We start from the raw sequence: 16,842 nt of genomic DNA on the forward strand, positions 1-16,842 counted from the left end.
AGGCCTAGCCTTTCAGAAGACTGCGGCGTCTGCTTCCTCCCTCCTGGAACACCTGAGCTCAGGACACTCCCTCTTGGAAGCCAGCTCCCGTACTGGGAGGGGCCCAAGCCACTGGAGAGGCCCACAGCCAGTATCAATTGGCAGCCCTGTGGGGAGCCATCTTGGGCACCCCAGCCCAGTCACACCCTGGATGACATCACAGGCAGCAGACGCAGCCCAGAGAAGGCCAGTCCACACAAGAGAACCAGAGTCACAAGAGAGAAGAAAATGTTGTTCTAAGCTGCTACGTTGGTGTGGTTCGCTCTGCAGCAACAGGTAACTGATATTTGTGAAGGATGAGTTCAAAGCAGCAAGATGTATCTTGCTCACCAGTGCAGAGTAACAAAGCACAGGACAGGACAGTGGCTGAGTGGGAACAGGACTGTTCAGCACAGGTGACAACACCCTTATCCTTTAGTGGGAGAAGACTAAGGCCTCTTTCTGATGCTCAACACAGAAAATTTTAAAAAGGAAAATTTCATTTTAACATAGCTTCACCCCAATATGTGTTTCACACAGACCTTATTTTTTAAACAGAGTTTATTGTATTTAATACATTATAAAATTTGAAAAACTGTAGGAAAGCAGCAGACTCAAACTGGTGCAACTCTAACAAGTAATAATTCTGGCCCCTTTGCAAAACTGATCAGTTTAAAAACAAAGTAACGTTCACATCTGTGAGGCGGACAAAAAAGTGTGACTTCTGTACAAACTACATTTAAAATTTCATGTCTAATGTCTTTCGAATGCAATGTGCTCATGAGTTTTTCTGAAGTCCTGCCTGGTCCCAGCCTAAAGAGAGACATGAAACCTCCATATGCAAAGATACTGAGTCAAGGTGTGTGTTTAAAAAAAAAAAAAAGGGAAAAAAAGAAAGACAAAGGAAAAAGAACCAACGGATGGCTGTTGGCAATGGAAACCGCAAGGACGCGTCCTCACTGCTCATGGCTTGTTTACCGGTCAGAGGCCTCGGCAGGCCCAGGACACTTCACGGCCATCACAGCACCGACTGTAGCTACCACTTTTTTTTTTTTTTTGCATTTCCTACCTTTTGATATATATATATTTATATATTTTTTACACCTTGAAGATATCACTATTCCAATTGTTCCCATATGAATACAGGTGTGGTCTCTATCGGATATAAATGTGTCTTTTATTTAATTTTAGGTCCAGGATTGGTTTGCTGTCCCAACTGCACATAAATGTCCCTTTTTGTGGTTTGCGTTACTGGGTGTGTATTTTTTTCCTTTTTGCATAAGAAATATGTCCATTTAGTCCAGAGGCTCTTGCTTTATCCGGATGACAGAGGGACCGCGGGGTGTCCGCCTCAGTTCCCTCCGCAGGACGTATTCGCTGAACTGAGACGAGTCCACTCCTCCCCCACAGGAGCCCACGATTTCAAATCCTCTTTGCTGCAACCTCTCGAGGACCTGCGAGGGGCCAAGACAAGCATCCGGTTAGGGACGAGACATGTCCTTTGGCCACATAAACAGCCCAAAGAACTGTCGTAAAGCTTGAAATCATATACATCTCTGGCCAAGCTTCTCCAACCCCTAGGTCTCTTGAAGTTTCTGCTTTCAAATGAAGACTGAATTAAAGGGCAGGAAGGGAGGGAACAAACATCTGTAACATCTAAAATGGGCCTTTACATGCTAGCTTTCCACGTGCCAAGTTCATTAATCATTACAACCTCCTGGGGGAAAAAAAAAAAAGGGTGGTGTTAGCCCATTTCACCGATGAGAAAACTGAGGCTCACGGTAAGTGATGGAGTTGAGTTTCGAAATCAGGTCCGTTTGGCCTCAAATCCTATGTTTTTTGCAATGTGTGTAACTACCTTCTCTGGAGGAAAAATGGCTCACATTTCAAAGCTCATTTGCCACTAAAATATATTCTATAAGGTGAAGGAAAGTCAGTGATACTATTTGAATTTACTCAGCCAGTGATTCACTCAACTCATTCACTCTTAGTCCTGCCATTGTTCAAGTTTCCCAATACCGAGTTAATATATTCCAGCTTGGAAGACTGATGTCATCGCAAAAGCAGAACAAACTGAAGACAACTGAGGTTTACCTACAGGTTTTCATGTTTGTGGCATCTGAAATAGGTTTATTGCCTGGTGTGCATTCAGGGAGGCAAGAATAAATGTGATGGTGATATATTGGAACACATATCCAAAATAAATTCTAAATGTCTCATATAAACATAAGCCACCTAATCTATTCTTTAATGAATCAAATACCTTATGCCTAAAAAATCCCTGGGTTTGTCGCTACATGTCTGACACTCTTAAATGCCGGAAACAGTTCCTACAACTCTTAGGCAAAAATACAGGAAACTGAACTAGAGCATTCTGTTTCTTTAGGAATCCAACAAATATTAGACTTGCAAATGTTCCCTTCCAGGATTCAGAATAAATTAAATTGCTTCTATGCCACTCTCAAGGCAAGATGGCTCAATCATAACTTGAAAAAATATATCTGGCTCAATTTTTCTTTGAATGAAGGGAAATGTTACTAAGTAACTTTCAAAATGTAGTCAATGTAAAGTGAATCATTGCTGTTTTTGAAAATTATTATTCTTTTTTGGTCACCTACTTTTATATGGAGTATGTAAGATCTGCTGTCTTGTAAAACAGCTAACTAGATAAGATTAGAAAACAAGAGTAAGCTTTCTGAAAATTAAAACTTCAACTGCTGGCAAATTTTAAAAAAAAGCCCTCAAGAGAGAAAAAAAAATGAACCTTCTACCCTGTACTGCTCTATTCCTGGAGATGCACTCACAAAATATGCACGCCAGTCAACAAAGGACCGGACGAAGAAGATGCGTCCTAAGTTCAAAATCCAGATGGGCTTTGGTGAATACAAAGGTGAAGAACGGCTCACTCTAAGGAGACTTTCCCCAGTAGAGGCAAGAATGTTGTCTGTCAGCAAGAAAAACTCCAGTTTGCAGGGCCAAACCACCTCAAAAAGGATTTTTTTGCCACGATGAGGAGAGAAATGACGAAGGTAGAGGAAGCTTTGAACAATAAAGAGCTGAACTCTGGTATCCTTTGTCTTTCAGCGCTGTTACAGTTGCTAAATTGCTAAAAAGGAAGTCCCAAAGCTTCTTCCCCAGGGGGTTCAATATGCATAATATGATAATTTTTAAATATGATCCAATGTTATCTTGGATGTGGTCAAAGCTTATTCCAACAGAACGCAAATAGCTTATGCTTTTCGGACATTACTTTTTAAACATCAACTTAAAAGTTCCTCAAAGTTAGCAATCATTTGAGAATATTAAAATCACCCCACAGGTCTCAGGTCTCAAGTGCCTTGTCTCAAAGCCTCTGAAGGCCTAGAGGACAGTGCCTAGTTCTTGGTCAGTGGCGCAGGAAGCTACAATGGGTCATGATCAAGTCCTACGATGACATGAACCCAGGTGAAAATCTCCACATGTGCTCAGAGTTGAATGATGGGGAAACTCATCAGGCTCGATTTTAGGACAGTTATTCAATGGACCGAGGGGTGGACTGAGGTTTTGTGTGGGAGAGATGGAGCCCTAGAGAAGCGATGAAATACTACCCTGGCTCTGCCCCTCCCTCTGTGGAGAGGAGAGGAGCACGGGGTGGGGGGTGGGGGAGGTGGGAGGGGCGGGGCTGTCAGGAAGGCCCTGCTCTGCTCTGGAACACTGCCCAGGGTGCTGTGGGGTACACCCCCAGACCTGGATAACCCGGCAGCCTGGGAGTGTTTGACCTCCTCTAGCATGCCCAGGGCCCGGTTCTGACAATAGTTCCTGCTGTTCTGCTCTCAAACATCTGTTCATCCATTTAAACAATTATAAACAGTTGTGGAATACTCATCAAGAAGCAGAAAGATAGAGTGGGTGCTTCTAGTCCTGTTTATGCAAAGGTTGCCGGTTTGATCCCTCGTGGGGGCACATACAGGAATCAACCAGTGAATGCGTAGATGGGTGGAACAAATCAATGTTTCCCTCTCTTTCTCTCTCTCCCCCTTTCTCTCTAAAAATCAATAAAAACCAAAAAGATATATATTATTTTTAAAAATGACAACAACAAATTTTAGTCATCTTTGGCTTCTGTCTTAAAACCTGCAGCCATCATCAGAAAACCTCATCAGCTCCTGGCTGGTGTGGCTCAGTTTATTGAGCGCTGGCCTGTAAACCAAAGGGTCATTGGTTCGATTCCCAGTCAGGGCACATGCCTGGGTTGTGGGCCAGATTCCCAGTTAGGGGTTGCATGAGAGGCAACCACATATTGATGTTTCTCTCCCTCTCTTTCTTCTTCCCCCCATCTCTAAAAATGAATAAATAAAATCTTTTTAAAAAATAAAAGAAAAACTCATTAGCTCTACATTCAAGATATTCAGAATTGGACACTTCTCCCATCCAAGTACTAACCAGGCCCAACCCTGCTTAGCGTCTGAGGTCAGATGAGATAGGGAGCGTTCAGGGTAGTAAGGCAGTGCACAGAATAGGACACTTCTCAGCCATTGCTTGGCCCATAGCTTTCTAACTGGCCTCCTTTCTTCCATTGTCTTCCACCTGCTGCTGGAGTATTCATTTTCAAATACGAGTTGCATGTCAGTCTTTCGCTCAAAATCCTCAAATGGCTTTCCATTTTCTCATACCAGCGAATGAACCCAAACCAAAAGAAAACAAAAACAAAAATCCTAGAGTGCTTCCCACCCTCTACGAGGCAATCCACAATCTGTCTCTGGCCACCCACTGGCCCAGTGTCTTAGCACTCCCCATCCCACCTTACTCTCTTCAAGCCGCACTAGCTTGCCTGATACTCCTCAATATCCCAAACATACTCCTACCTCAGGGTCTTCAGCACTTGCTGGTAACTGCTAGAATAATTGATCCCAGATATCCTCTTCTCGCTACCTGACCAAATTTGTGTTGGCTACTATTTGTACCACTCTGTCCTTTCCATCCGTATAATGTAAGTTCCATGGAAATGGAGCTGTTGTCTCTGTTTTGTCTCTTTTATCTCCAGTGCTCAAAGCAGCATCTGGCACATAGTAGATGTTCAATAAATATCTGTGGAATGATTGAATGAATGCTGTAGAGGGGTGAACAGGTTTACCAACCCAACAGAAGTGTCACCACAAGAGAGAGTTTCTCAGCTCTTTGGAAGACAGGCACCATGGGAAGGCAAGGCTAAGTAAGCAACAGCATTAAGAGTGACATTCGATGCCACAGTGTATGACAATGCTATACCTGGACTGAGTTGAGGTGACAGTAGCCATTCAGTGGAAACCTAATGACGTGCGTCGAGTCGTGATTCCACCCTGCGTTGACAGAGTTACACATCACGTCACCGATCTCTGGAAACACTTCTTCTATCAAGGATTTGTCACCACTGAGTGTGATCCTTTCTCCGAGGTCTGGGGCGACACGCACCACTAGGCACTCACAGGGCCTCGAAAAGCGACCGGTTTCTCTGTCCTGCTTCCATCTTTCCATCTCCAACAACATGGGCTGAAGCTGGAAATATTTTGCCTCTTCATATAACAAAGTGTAGTCCTGAAAAAAAACAAGCAAACATTTCACAGTGCAAACTACAAACATAAAGTACCAAAAACGTCCACATAGGAGCTGTGAATTTTTCACCCGTTATTTCAGTAATTAAACCTAGGTGTAAATTGTTCACTTAGAACACGTTTGCACGGCCTCGGTTTGCATTCACTCACTCATTGAATTCATTCGCTCAGTGATGAGAAAAGGAGCGAAGAGTTAAGGGCCAGGTGGGCCCTGTCTCGGTGCTTCACGCGCAGTCAGTCCTCTAATCTCCACATGACTTGGGAATCATTAGTATTCTCATTTTGCAGATGAGAAAACTGGGAGTGGAAGGATTCACTCTTTGTAGAGAAACGCCTTTGACAATTTAAAGTGTGACTGTGTCGGTGGGAATCCACGTGATATCCTCTCGGATGAAACACCAGCATCAACTGAGGAAGGAGACACAACGCTGCGCCTTTCTCCGGAAGCCTGTAGTCCCCGTCGCCTTCGGGGGGCAACGCCAGAGGGACAGGGGGCAGCGCGACGGTAGAAGTGGGGCTGAAGAAGTGGTAGGGGCGCGCCTGGAGGCCACGCTGCTTTCACCCAGATTCGGGTGTTGATCTGCGATGTGTGCGGGAGGCGGATGGAGATGTGGCGGCTGGCGCGCTGCCCTTGGCCACTGAGCCGTGCTGCCATCAGAAAGTGAGAGAGGCAAACACACTGGGCCTTGACCCCTGCAGGACAGAGTGTGGAAAGGAAACAAGTCCATCTCTGAAAGCACCATCACCCTGTCTCTAGGCATGGCTTCCTTTTCTGCTGCCTTTAAAAATCTATTTAAGTTAAAACAGAAATCTGGCAAACAGGTATCAGAACACACACGCAAGCCACGGAAGGGGAAACAAAGCAGGATGAGGGGGACGCAACAGCTTAGGAACAATGTTATCAGGCAGGTCAATATTATGTCTAAACGTAGCTATGGCCACAATCATCTCTGGGTGTGAGGTAAGTGGATGCTTGTCTGGACAGGTTGACTGAGAGAACATTGTAATCAACTGACATAGGCATTTCTGCCTTGTCCTGGGGCGGGAGCTGGCAGGCGGTGCCTGGAGCCTGCAGGAGGGCGGATGCTGGAAGCCCGGCCTGCGTGCTGGAGGAGGCCTCTGCCTTCCGCATGGGTGGAGCACAGGGGCAGGATGACCACAGGAGAACTGGTTTCATTAGGCACTTTGCTCTTTCTTTTGCACGTCAAGCAGCAGCATTATGGAGATGTCCGGAAAAAACGGCATGGAAAGATGAGAAAGCACCAGTGGGCCTCTAGCTGGCTCTTCCACTTTCTATCGTGAGAAACTTGGGCCAGGTGGAAGATGCTATGGTTGATACTCATCAGCAGAATGGGCTGCTGCTTCAGTCTTTTCCTACAACTCCATTATGCACAGGCGTCTTCGTTCCCTTCAGGACAGCAGCGGCCCATTGCTCTGATCATATTCATTTCACATACTGCTCCCTGCTTAGCCTCCTGACCCACAGGAGGTACTGTTTGATCTGAGGACTTGAGAACTGAGCTGAGGTGTGGCTACTGTTAAAATGGAGTAGAACTGAGGGCAGGAATGGGGATTCCACAGTTCCTCCTGGTCGACTTAAGGCCCCTCCCCACCATGGTGGCCTTGCTGTCTTTGAAGTACAGCTGTGAGATGCTGACCTCAGTACTTTACTTACTAATCAAGATGATGGCTCTCGAGGAGATTTAAAAACAGCATTGAGAATGACACAAGTAACGGAAGTGAGAACCCCTACTGCTGCCTTTTATTTTCCTTTGAGAGTTAATCACAAATTTTAGCACAAGAAGACCTGGACTCCATGGAAAATGTGCCTTGTCTTTCTAGACTCATAAAGTCCTCAAATCATAAAGGTGCTGAGATCAGTTTTCTGGGTGGGTCCTGGCCCTGCGGAGGAGCCCTTTCTAACGCCTGTGAGTAGTGACCACTCAGCTGCTGAGTGCTTCCAGTGCTGGGAAGCTCACTACCTAACAAGGCGCTGCATGCATTTACTCTGCAGCTCTGAATGGTGTAAATGTTTTCATTAAAATGACCTGAATTTCCCTGTAACTCCAACTTATTTGTTCTTAATTCTTTCCTCTGGGGTTTTAGTGATCTTAATCTTTCTCTGACATATTAACCCTTCCAACATTCGCAGATAACTCTTATGTCTTAACATTATTCAGGGTGGAAATATACAATCTTTCCAGCTCCTTTTCATTTGTTATGACATAAAAGTTCTTCAGCATCTGGTATGTATTTGACATTGTCAACATGCTTCCTAAAACTCAGACTGGAACTGATGTAACCACGTTTCAGATGTGATCTAATCAGTGCATTGTACAACCTCTGCTGGCCGGGCACACTAACCACTCTTAAGGCAGCCTGCATTAGCTCACTATGGCTGCTGTAACAACTACCGCAAATGTACTGACTTAAAACAATACACATGTATTCTCTTACAGTTCTAGAAGCCAGAAGTCAAGAATGGGTCATTAAAGCTGCATTTCTCCTGGAAGCTCTGGGGAAGAATCCATCTCCTTGCCTCTCCCAGCTTCCAGAGGCTTCCTGCACTCCTTGGCTTGTGGTCCTACATCACTCCTACCTCTGTGTCTGTTGTGGTATCTCTCCTCTTGTTCTGACCCTCCTGCCTCCTTCTTTCACTCCATGTCCTGTGAGGACATTGGGTCAACCTGGATTCCTATCTCAAGATCCTTAATTTTATCATATCTGCAAACTCCCTTTTGCCATGTAAGGTACATATTCATAGCTTCCAGGAATGAGGACATGGACATCTTTGGAGGCCAGGATTCCGCCTACCACACAGCATAAGGCTGCACTGGCTTTCTTGGCAGTCCCATTACTCTCAACATTTTGCTTACAGTGAAATCCCTACATTTTTTTCACAAGAGCCTGTATTGGGCTAAGTCTTCCTCATTCCACATTTGCAAAAAAATTTAAACCTCCATTATTTATCCCTTTATTTTAAAAAAATGATTTTTCACTTACAGTTGACATACAATATTGTCTCTCTTTAAACTGTGCACCATAGGTTCTGAACTTGTCCCAACACATTGAGAAAAATGTGGACTCTCTCATGCTGTGTTCCAGGGTTCCCTTTCCTTTCTGTGTCGTTTCTAACTGGGTGTTCTGCTTCTATATGTGAATCATTTCTTCAAGTCCTGAGAGGACAGGGCTACATACAGGGCTTTGTTCAGGCTGATACTCAGGTAGTAAATCAAGACTCTGGATTTTGGCTGTTCAAGCAGTTATAAAACCTGTAATTCGAAGATCATCCAGCCCATAATTGTGGCCTTTGCTAGATGTCTTGTTGAAATACCATGTGTTTGGGTGGGACTCCCAGGGAAAGGCTGGAGGTGTGGGAGGGCCCGAGTCTCCCTATTGCCCAGAGATTCTTCTTAACTATTTGGGGTTCCAGTTTCCTATCTGTAAAGTACATTAAAGGTGCATCTAGCCTTGATATTCTATGAGTCTGTGTCCATGGCAATGCTCTCATCTATGGCTTTTTCTAGCATACCCCAAAGGCAATGATATTTATAGGATCCCCCTATGCTGACTCTGAATCTTCACCATCACCTTTTCCCTCTGAGTTTACAAGCCACACGTGTAATAATCCACTCTGACGTCTGGCCATGGACTGAGAAGAGTGCCTCCCTATGTAAGGCTGTTCACATTCATCGTGATCTGCTTTTGGAAAATTACAGAAACACTGCCCCTCACTAGACTTGGCCCTGCTCAGTGATCTCTCAAGGATCCTGCTAGTGGTCATTAAAGTGAAGGTTTAAAAGGGCTCCCCCAAGGTCACCCTGTACTTGGGATGCAATCTCGTGGGCCTACCCTGAACCTACTTCAGGCCATCAGGGGCTGGTTCCTTGACTCTCTTGACTGCCGGGGCTCCATTTCTTCCTTTACCACACTGTTCTCTCAGGTCTGTGCTGGGGGAAGCAGACACTAGGGAGCAGGTGAGCACATGGGCTTCCCTTGGCCATCAGCTTCCGCGCTGACTTGCCTCCAAGCGTTGGCCGGCCCGAGAACTAAAAAAGGTCCCTGTTGTTGCTGTTACCATTTTCTGCACGGTTAAGCGCACGCTGGCCATTCATTTTCTTGGCAGGCTCCTTTGTATTTGTCTTCCTCGCCTTCCTAATGCTTCCAGCCTGGGCTCCTCAGAGAATCCCCTGCAGGACAGACTCAGTCCCCAAGCCTGCTTTCTTTAGAAACCTTGTCCTCCTTTCCCTCCTCAATCAGGATCATTTCACTTTATTGTCTAAATCCCCTATTTTTAAGAGTTTATCATGTTTCCTTTCAGATTTTCTGGCCTTGTGCTCATTTCCTTCTGGTCTCTGCATCTTTTGACATCGTCTTTCCTTAAGGCTCAGTTCTCAACTGACAATGCCCACCATTCCTTTCTTTGACTTTTACAAACTCTAGCCGACTTGGTCTCTTATGCTGAAGGTACGAGGTGGGAACGAGCGGGAGTTTATGGGGCAGGAGGAGGTTTGGCCCCAGTTCGTCTTTGAAGGAAATGAATCCAAAGCATCCATATTTGCTTGCAGCAAAGCAAATCCAGAATGTTCTAGATGCCATCACTTTTCTCTGTTCCCATGCAAATTTGATCTTCTCGAATGAAGAAAGCCATCAGCCATATTTCTTGCTTAGCCTCATATCCAGCTAAGGGGAAATAGGTTATTCACACATCTATTATCATGTTTAAATAGTTTTAAAATCCTAGAAGACATATTTTTAAAATAATTATCTTTTGGGGATTTACAATGGTTTTTCGAGGCAGAATGATCAAGATCTCACTTTACAGATGAATAAATGGAACCTCCATAAGACCCTGGAGACAGATATATGGAACAAGAAAGTAAATACAGGTGGACTCCAAAATGCAAATGGGCCATGTTTCAAAAGCTTATCTCTTGATTAAATATTTGGAGTATAGAAAACATTTTCCCTAGAAAGAGAAAAGTGATATATTTACACACACAATGTATTATTTCTCTATTGCTGCTGTAAGAAATTACCCCAAATTCGGTGGCTTAAAACAACACACATTTCTTCTCCTACTGTTTGGGGGTCAGAAGTTGGAAATGGGCCTCACAGAGCTAAAGTCAAGGTGTCAGCAGCACTGCCGTCCCTTTGGAGGCTCCTTGGGAGAACCGCTTCCTTGTCTCTTCCAGCTCCCGGGGCTGCCCACATTTTGGTTCCTGGCTAGCAATCACATCCTTTCCTTCATCACATGTCCTTGTCTGCCTCTGCCCCTCCGGCCTCTCGCTTTCACTTCTAAGGACGCTGGTGATTCCTTTGGGCCCATCTGGATGATCCTGGATAAGCTCCCATCTCCAGAGCCTTAAGTTAATCACACCAGCAAGGTCCCTTTTGCAAGGTAACATATTCCCAGGTTCTGGGATTAGGAAATGAACGCCTTTGGGGGCCATGATTCAGCTTACCACACACCGTTTCTAGTTCTACATCACAGTTCAAAGGCTTATTTAACGCCTAATGTACTTGCAGTTTTACATAGCAGTTGACGGGTCCTTACATCAAAAGGCAACTCAACCACTCATTTTAAGATCTGTTCACATGCCAGATGCCATGCTGGGCACTATGGGTACAAAGAGTGTTGAACCTATCCAAGTCTTCCCAGCAGCTCTAGCAGCTCCTCTCCTACTGCTGCTCGGGGTGGTGGCATCCTGCGCCTGGGCCCTGGGTAGAGCTTGCTTCCCCCGAAGGCAGGGTACATACAGGGTCCAGCAGAAGTAACGCCTGCTGGAGTGTGGTTGGTAGGGTGATAATATAGGTGTAATAATTTATAGTTTTAATTTGAACATTTCACCTAAAATGGCATATGGTGTGCTTGAGTATGATATTACTATATTACAGAATTACATGCTTATGATTTTGTAATAAAAAAGGGGGCATTATTTGTGCCGGACCTTGTATGCATTAGAGCACCTGCGAAGTAGAGACACCAAGAAAATGAGGGGAAATGAAAAGACTTTATATTTTACATTTCAAAAATAGCATTCAAGCAGCGGTCATTTTAAGAAAAAAAACACATCTCTGCAGGACTGACTTTCCTTTTAAGACTCTGAGCGGGAGGTGAGCCACTGTTGTCTGTCAGTGCCCGCCTGCCCAGTGGCACCGTGGCACCACTTCCAGCCTCTCCCGGCTACACTTGTTTTTCTGGGGCAAGGATACCCAGCCCAAGATATATCCTGATGGCTATTAAAGGAAACGGAAGCAGCAGCAAAGTGCCCTTTCTCTGTCTGGCCACTGCGTGCAGCCCCACCCTCTGAATCTCGTACAGAAAGGCTAAAAGTATACATAGGTGACAATGATGGGGTGCTGATGGCGGAGCTGAAGACAGATCCCTCTGTACCTTGAAGCCACACTCTGGCTTGGCAAGCCACCCGGACACTGTGCGGTAGGAATTAGGCCTGATGAGTCGGGTGTGGTGAGGGCAGGGGCTGGGGAGGGGTGGCGCTGGCTGCTACAGCTAGTCTCACCTCTGAGGGAGAGAAGGGGCCTGGGCAGGAGTACTAGGAGTATGGTCTATGCACTGGGGACACAATTCGAGGTGTGGTAGCGGAGACCGTGGGCTGCAGCGGATGCTCTAAGTGGGCATACTCTTGGGTACCAGAGAAGAAGAAACTTCCTGAGGGTCTACCAGCTCACCACTCTGCCTTCCCTGAGAAAGTTCAGTCCTTGGGAGTGGGAACCTAGAAGCCACGCCACGGGTGATTGACTACAATGTAAGCACTGGAGCCAGCCTGAGCCAATCAGATAGTCTCTCTGTAGAGCTGAGGAAGGAGAAGGAGACCCTGGGCACCGCTGGCACAGAGCCACATGAAAGGCAGTGCTTGCTGCAGGAGCCCACACTCATGACCGAGGTCCTCAGAGCTGCCCTGCTGTTTCCACTTTAGAGAATGTTCCCACTGGTTCTGTGAGATAAACTAGTGTCCTTCCCGTAAATACTGCCTTCCTCTTCTCCTTCAGCCACACTGCTGGTCTTCAGCTGGAAGTTAATTTGACCCTAGAGTCCACTGTAGCAGTGGCTGGCGATAATCTTGATTGTCACAACTGGGAAGAGGGGTGCTATGGCATCTGGTGGGTAGAGGCCAGGACGCTGCTCCACAGCTCACCTGCTCAGCACAGCCACAGAGAATTATTTTGCTCAGCCCTGGCTGGCGTGGCTCAGTGGATTGCAGCCTGTGAACCAAAGGGTCGCTGGTTTGATTCCTGATCAGTGCACATGCCTGGGTTTCAGAACAGATCCCTTGTAGGGGGCGTGCTAGAGGCAACCACACATTGATGTTTCTCTCCCTCACTTTCTTCCTCCCTTCCCCTCTCTCTAAAAATAAATAAATAATATCTTAAAAAAAATTATTTGGCTCAAAATGTTAATAATGTAAAGTGAGAAACCAAGCTTGACAGAGATCCTTTCTGTTGCAACCTAAGGAACACATAAATCACCCTGATTGAAGGCTCAGTCCTGTCATCATTATTGGTGGTTCAACCGTATGTATTTGCTGATGTGATGTAATATGAGGTGCAATATCATGAGAGGTATATTGTTTAACTTAACCCACCAAGTGTTTAGCTATAACTTCCAGTTTACAGGAAACTACTCCTCTGATGGAGTAATGAGCTAACTACATTTGTATGACCAGGCAATCATACAAATCCAGACGGTGGGACATCCTGTAGGGCGATGGGCACGGTCTCTCCAGGGCGTCGGCATCGTATGAAGAGACTACGGTAGATAATAAAAGGGCACCGCTGGATTCTGATGTGGTCTTGGTTCAGATATCAACTTGGAAAAACCACCTACCTATACAGGGAATTTTGGGGTGAACAAGAGAAATTTGAATGTGGGTACAATCATAGAGGAAATAACATTTTATTAAAGTAAAGAAGTGGAGATTATTGTCTGAAATAAGCATAGAAAACCCAGAGGACTAAGCACTAAGGCTAACACTGGCAAACTCTGAGTGGTGGGACTATTCTGTTTAAACTTTTTTATTTTGCTTGTCTATTTTCAATTTTTTTGCAGTGTACATATATGAGGGGGGCCCAAAACCCCCAAAATTATCTTCTGGAGGGTGGGCCCCTTCTAGTACTGGCCTCCCCTGCTGGGTGAGTGTTCTAGGAACCCATCTGTATCAGTGTGCCAGCTGGTATTGTTGTAAGAGGCTGCATTTGGCTTCAGTGAATTTCTTTTGAAGGCTCAACGTGTTTGCCCATTTCATGATGGGTGATTTATGAGCATCTGCCCTACACGGGGCTGAGTGTTCAGCAGTTTTTGACCCAAAACCGGCATGACTCCCATGCCCCACCCTCCCTATTTACCTGATCTCACCCCAAGCAACTTTTTTTTGTTTGTTTCCCCCGATGAAAAAAGTCCTCAAAGAGAAACGGTTTGCTGATGTGGAAGAGGTGAGACACAAAATGTCAGAAGCACTAAAAGGCATCAAAACTGACAAGTTCCAAAACTGTTTTGAGCAGTGGAAAAAACATCTCGATAGGTGTATTGCATCAAATGGAGAGTACTTCTAAGGTGACTGAAGTTTAAACATGAAAGAATAAATACACAATTTTTAGAAATAAATTAAAGGTGGTTTGGGTCTATAATATTCAGTTCATTTAAAATTCCTAATAGACTTCTGAACTTAAGCCAGGGATAGGTAAGTTGGGGGCTGCCTGCAAGGAAATTTTTCCGTATCCAAGAAGGGTGCACATTCATCCAGAGACCACAAAAGATGCTAGCAACCTGGGGGACACTGGCTGAAGATGTTCCGAATAAAAGGCTAGAGAGAGAATGATGAGGTTCCCCATCAAGAAGGGAACCAAAGCTTTGGACTCCTGGTGCCCTGAGAACCGTAACTGTGTGTGTGTGTGTGTGTGTGTTTGCGCATGTGCCTGAGCAGGAAATCAAGGAACGATGAACCAATCAGTACAATGGGGAGCAGGGGGAATTGAGGGGAGATGGAGACACAGTCATATCCATAATAAAACACTGCAGAGAAGTTCTACAACAGCTGATCTAGAGAACAGCTTTCAGTGGGCGCAGGGCACAAGCAGCTGCCACTCAAATGGTGTTCTGAAATACAAAATTATCTAAATTGTCACATGGGTATCCAGCTCAGTCAGCACATTTGCAGAATGAGATTCTGAGGCGTAGGATGCTGTGATTTCGAGATGGCATGCATTTGTTCAACCCAGCTTTAAATAGCTGGAGAGGGAAGCAGGTAATCAAAGAACACTCTCCCTAGCAAATCTAGTAAAAGCGTCTCTCCACCTGCCAAATGCTATGTATGTCCCTTTCCCAAGGTCAGGAAACAAACTCTGATGAGGAAGAAAGAACCTATTACATTGCTCAGGGACAGGCAGACTTCAGAGCTCATCTGTGTGTCTGTATTTGTGATTCCTACATACTGACTGGTGCTGTGGGTGCAATTCCGTCATCAGCCACAAGGGCTGAAAGGCCGCCTGAGCTTACTGCTCCACCAGCTTCCCGAACGCCCCATAATTTATAGCCTGTCACCCAGAGTTTCCGTGGGAAACATTTCAGGGCTCTGAGATACGTGAGTTTCATCTGACATGTTTTTTATTTTCTGTCTGCCTGATGTTCTTTCCTCTGCCCTTATTTGTCACGCAGGCTCATCATATTCATTATCATCACTAAGCCACCTTGCACCTAGTCCAGCTTAGGTTTGTCAGTACCTACCCTGATTCTCTGTGGTCACAAACACTGTATTTGTAACTATTCGTCTCTGTTGTTTAGGGAAGAGCATCAGGCAGACGGAACGGTATGTTCTGTAGATGGCAAGAATATGGTGTGTTTGAGGAACCAAGAGACATTCCATAGGGCATTGTCTGTAGGTAAGAGTCAGGTGAGGTGCGTGGGGGCTGGAGCCTTCTGGGTTTCGTGGGCTCTGACAGAAGTGTGCTTTGCTCCATAAATAAGGGAAAGCCCCCGCAGAGTTTTAAGCAGAGCAAGTTACGAAACACTATCTTTTTAAAATGCATTCCTTGGTGAGGGATAGGGAGGGAGATGGAAGAGGGGGTGAGGGAGAAGGATGTGGCCAGAAGAGCAACAGGAGGGGTCCTGGCTAGGATGGAAATACTATCATTTCCTCAACTGTGTCACTGTCACCATCCCAGCTACGATGAACTATAATTTTGCAGGGAACTGGATAACACTGGATCTCTATTACTTTTTCTTTTTAAAAAAATATTATTTATTTTTAGAGAGGGGAAGGGAGGGAGAAAGAGGGGGAGAGAAACATTGATGCAAGAGAGGAACACCGATGGTTGCCTCTCACACGCCCCTAACCAGGGACTTGGCCTGCAACCCAGGTCTGTGCCCTGACCGGGAACTGAACCGGTGAACCTTCAGTTCGACCATTCAGTTCGACCCTTCAGTTCGCAGGACGATGACCAACCCACTGAGCCACACCAGTCAGGCCTCTCTCTATTATTTCTTACAACTCTTAAAACCGCATGAGAATCTATAATGACTTCAAAATAAAAGTTTAATTTAAAAAAAAGTGTCTCCCAGTCTCAACATGGAGAGTGTATGAGAGGGGGTAAGGGTGGGAGAGGGGAGACCAATTATGAAGTGACTCCAAGTCACCCAGCGAGCTGCTGGGCCTTGGACTAAGGAGGGGCCTGACAGGAGTGGATTGATTCAAGACGTATCTGGAAGGTGCTGTGGAGAGATTCACTGAGGGACCTTATGCAGGAGGTGAAGAAGAGGAAAGAGCGCAGAATGGCTCCCAGGTTCCTGCCTGCAGCGGGCAGGTGGACTCCAGAATCTTTTGCTGAGACAGGACATGAAGGAAGAGGAGCAGGTTTCATGGCTGTGGCAGCGGTGAAGGGGAGGCCAGCTCATGTTTGGGCAGCTTAAGTTTAAGGAGCCAATGAACTACCCCAGGTGGAGATTCTGAATGGGCATTTGAAAAATGTGATCACCTTAAAACCTGATTAAAAGTGAAATTTCCCTCCGTTTTCCCCTTTCCCAACTCTAGAGCCTTCCTTCTGGGAAGACATGAGAGTAAGGAAACATTAGCCACCTCCCTTGCCTCCGCATCACATGCCAACCCTTTCCTCTCTACTCACTGAACTGCTCTCCCACACAGGAAAAAGTCCAGACCCGACTGGTGGACGCCTGGCATGGGTGACACCAGGTTTGATTAGTGGGCAGAAGTCCCTGCCCATGTACAGCAGGCCCTGT

At 45.7% G+C, this 16,842-nt stretch overlaps 1 protein-coding gene across 4 annotated transcripts in view; it reads right to left on the reverse strand.

Moving 5' to 3' along the window:
* Positions 1–504: 504 nt before the first annotated feature.
* KCTD1 (potassium channel tetramerization domain containing 1) overlaps positions 505–16,842 on the reverse strand; it is a 178,196-nt gene continuing 161,858 nt past the window's right edge. For all 4 annotated transcript variants that reach the window (XM_024580725.3, XM_024580726.4, XM_024580724.4 and 1 more), the window contains exons 4-5: positions 5,266–5,571; positions 505–1,472 (exon numbers count right to left, since the gene is read on the reverse strand). In XM_024580725.3, the coding sequence (XP_024436493.1) occupies positions 1,314–1,472; positions 5,266–5,571 (465 nt within the window). In that variant the 3' untranslated portion in view covers positions 505–1,313. The remainder of the gene's footprint in view (positions 1,473–5,265; positions 5,572–16,842) is intronic.

This window comes from Desmodus rotundus, chromosome 10, assembly GCF_022682495.2.
Source record: "Desmodus rotundus isolate HL8 chromosome 10, HLdesRot8A.1, whole genome shotgun sequence".
NCBI lineage: Eukaryota > Metazoa > Chordata > Mammalia > Chiroptera > Phyllostomidae > Desmodus > Desmodus rotundus.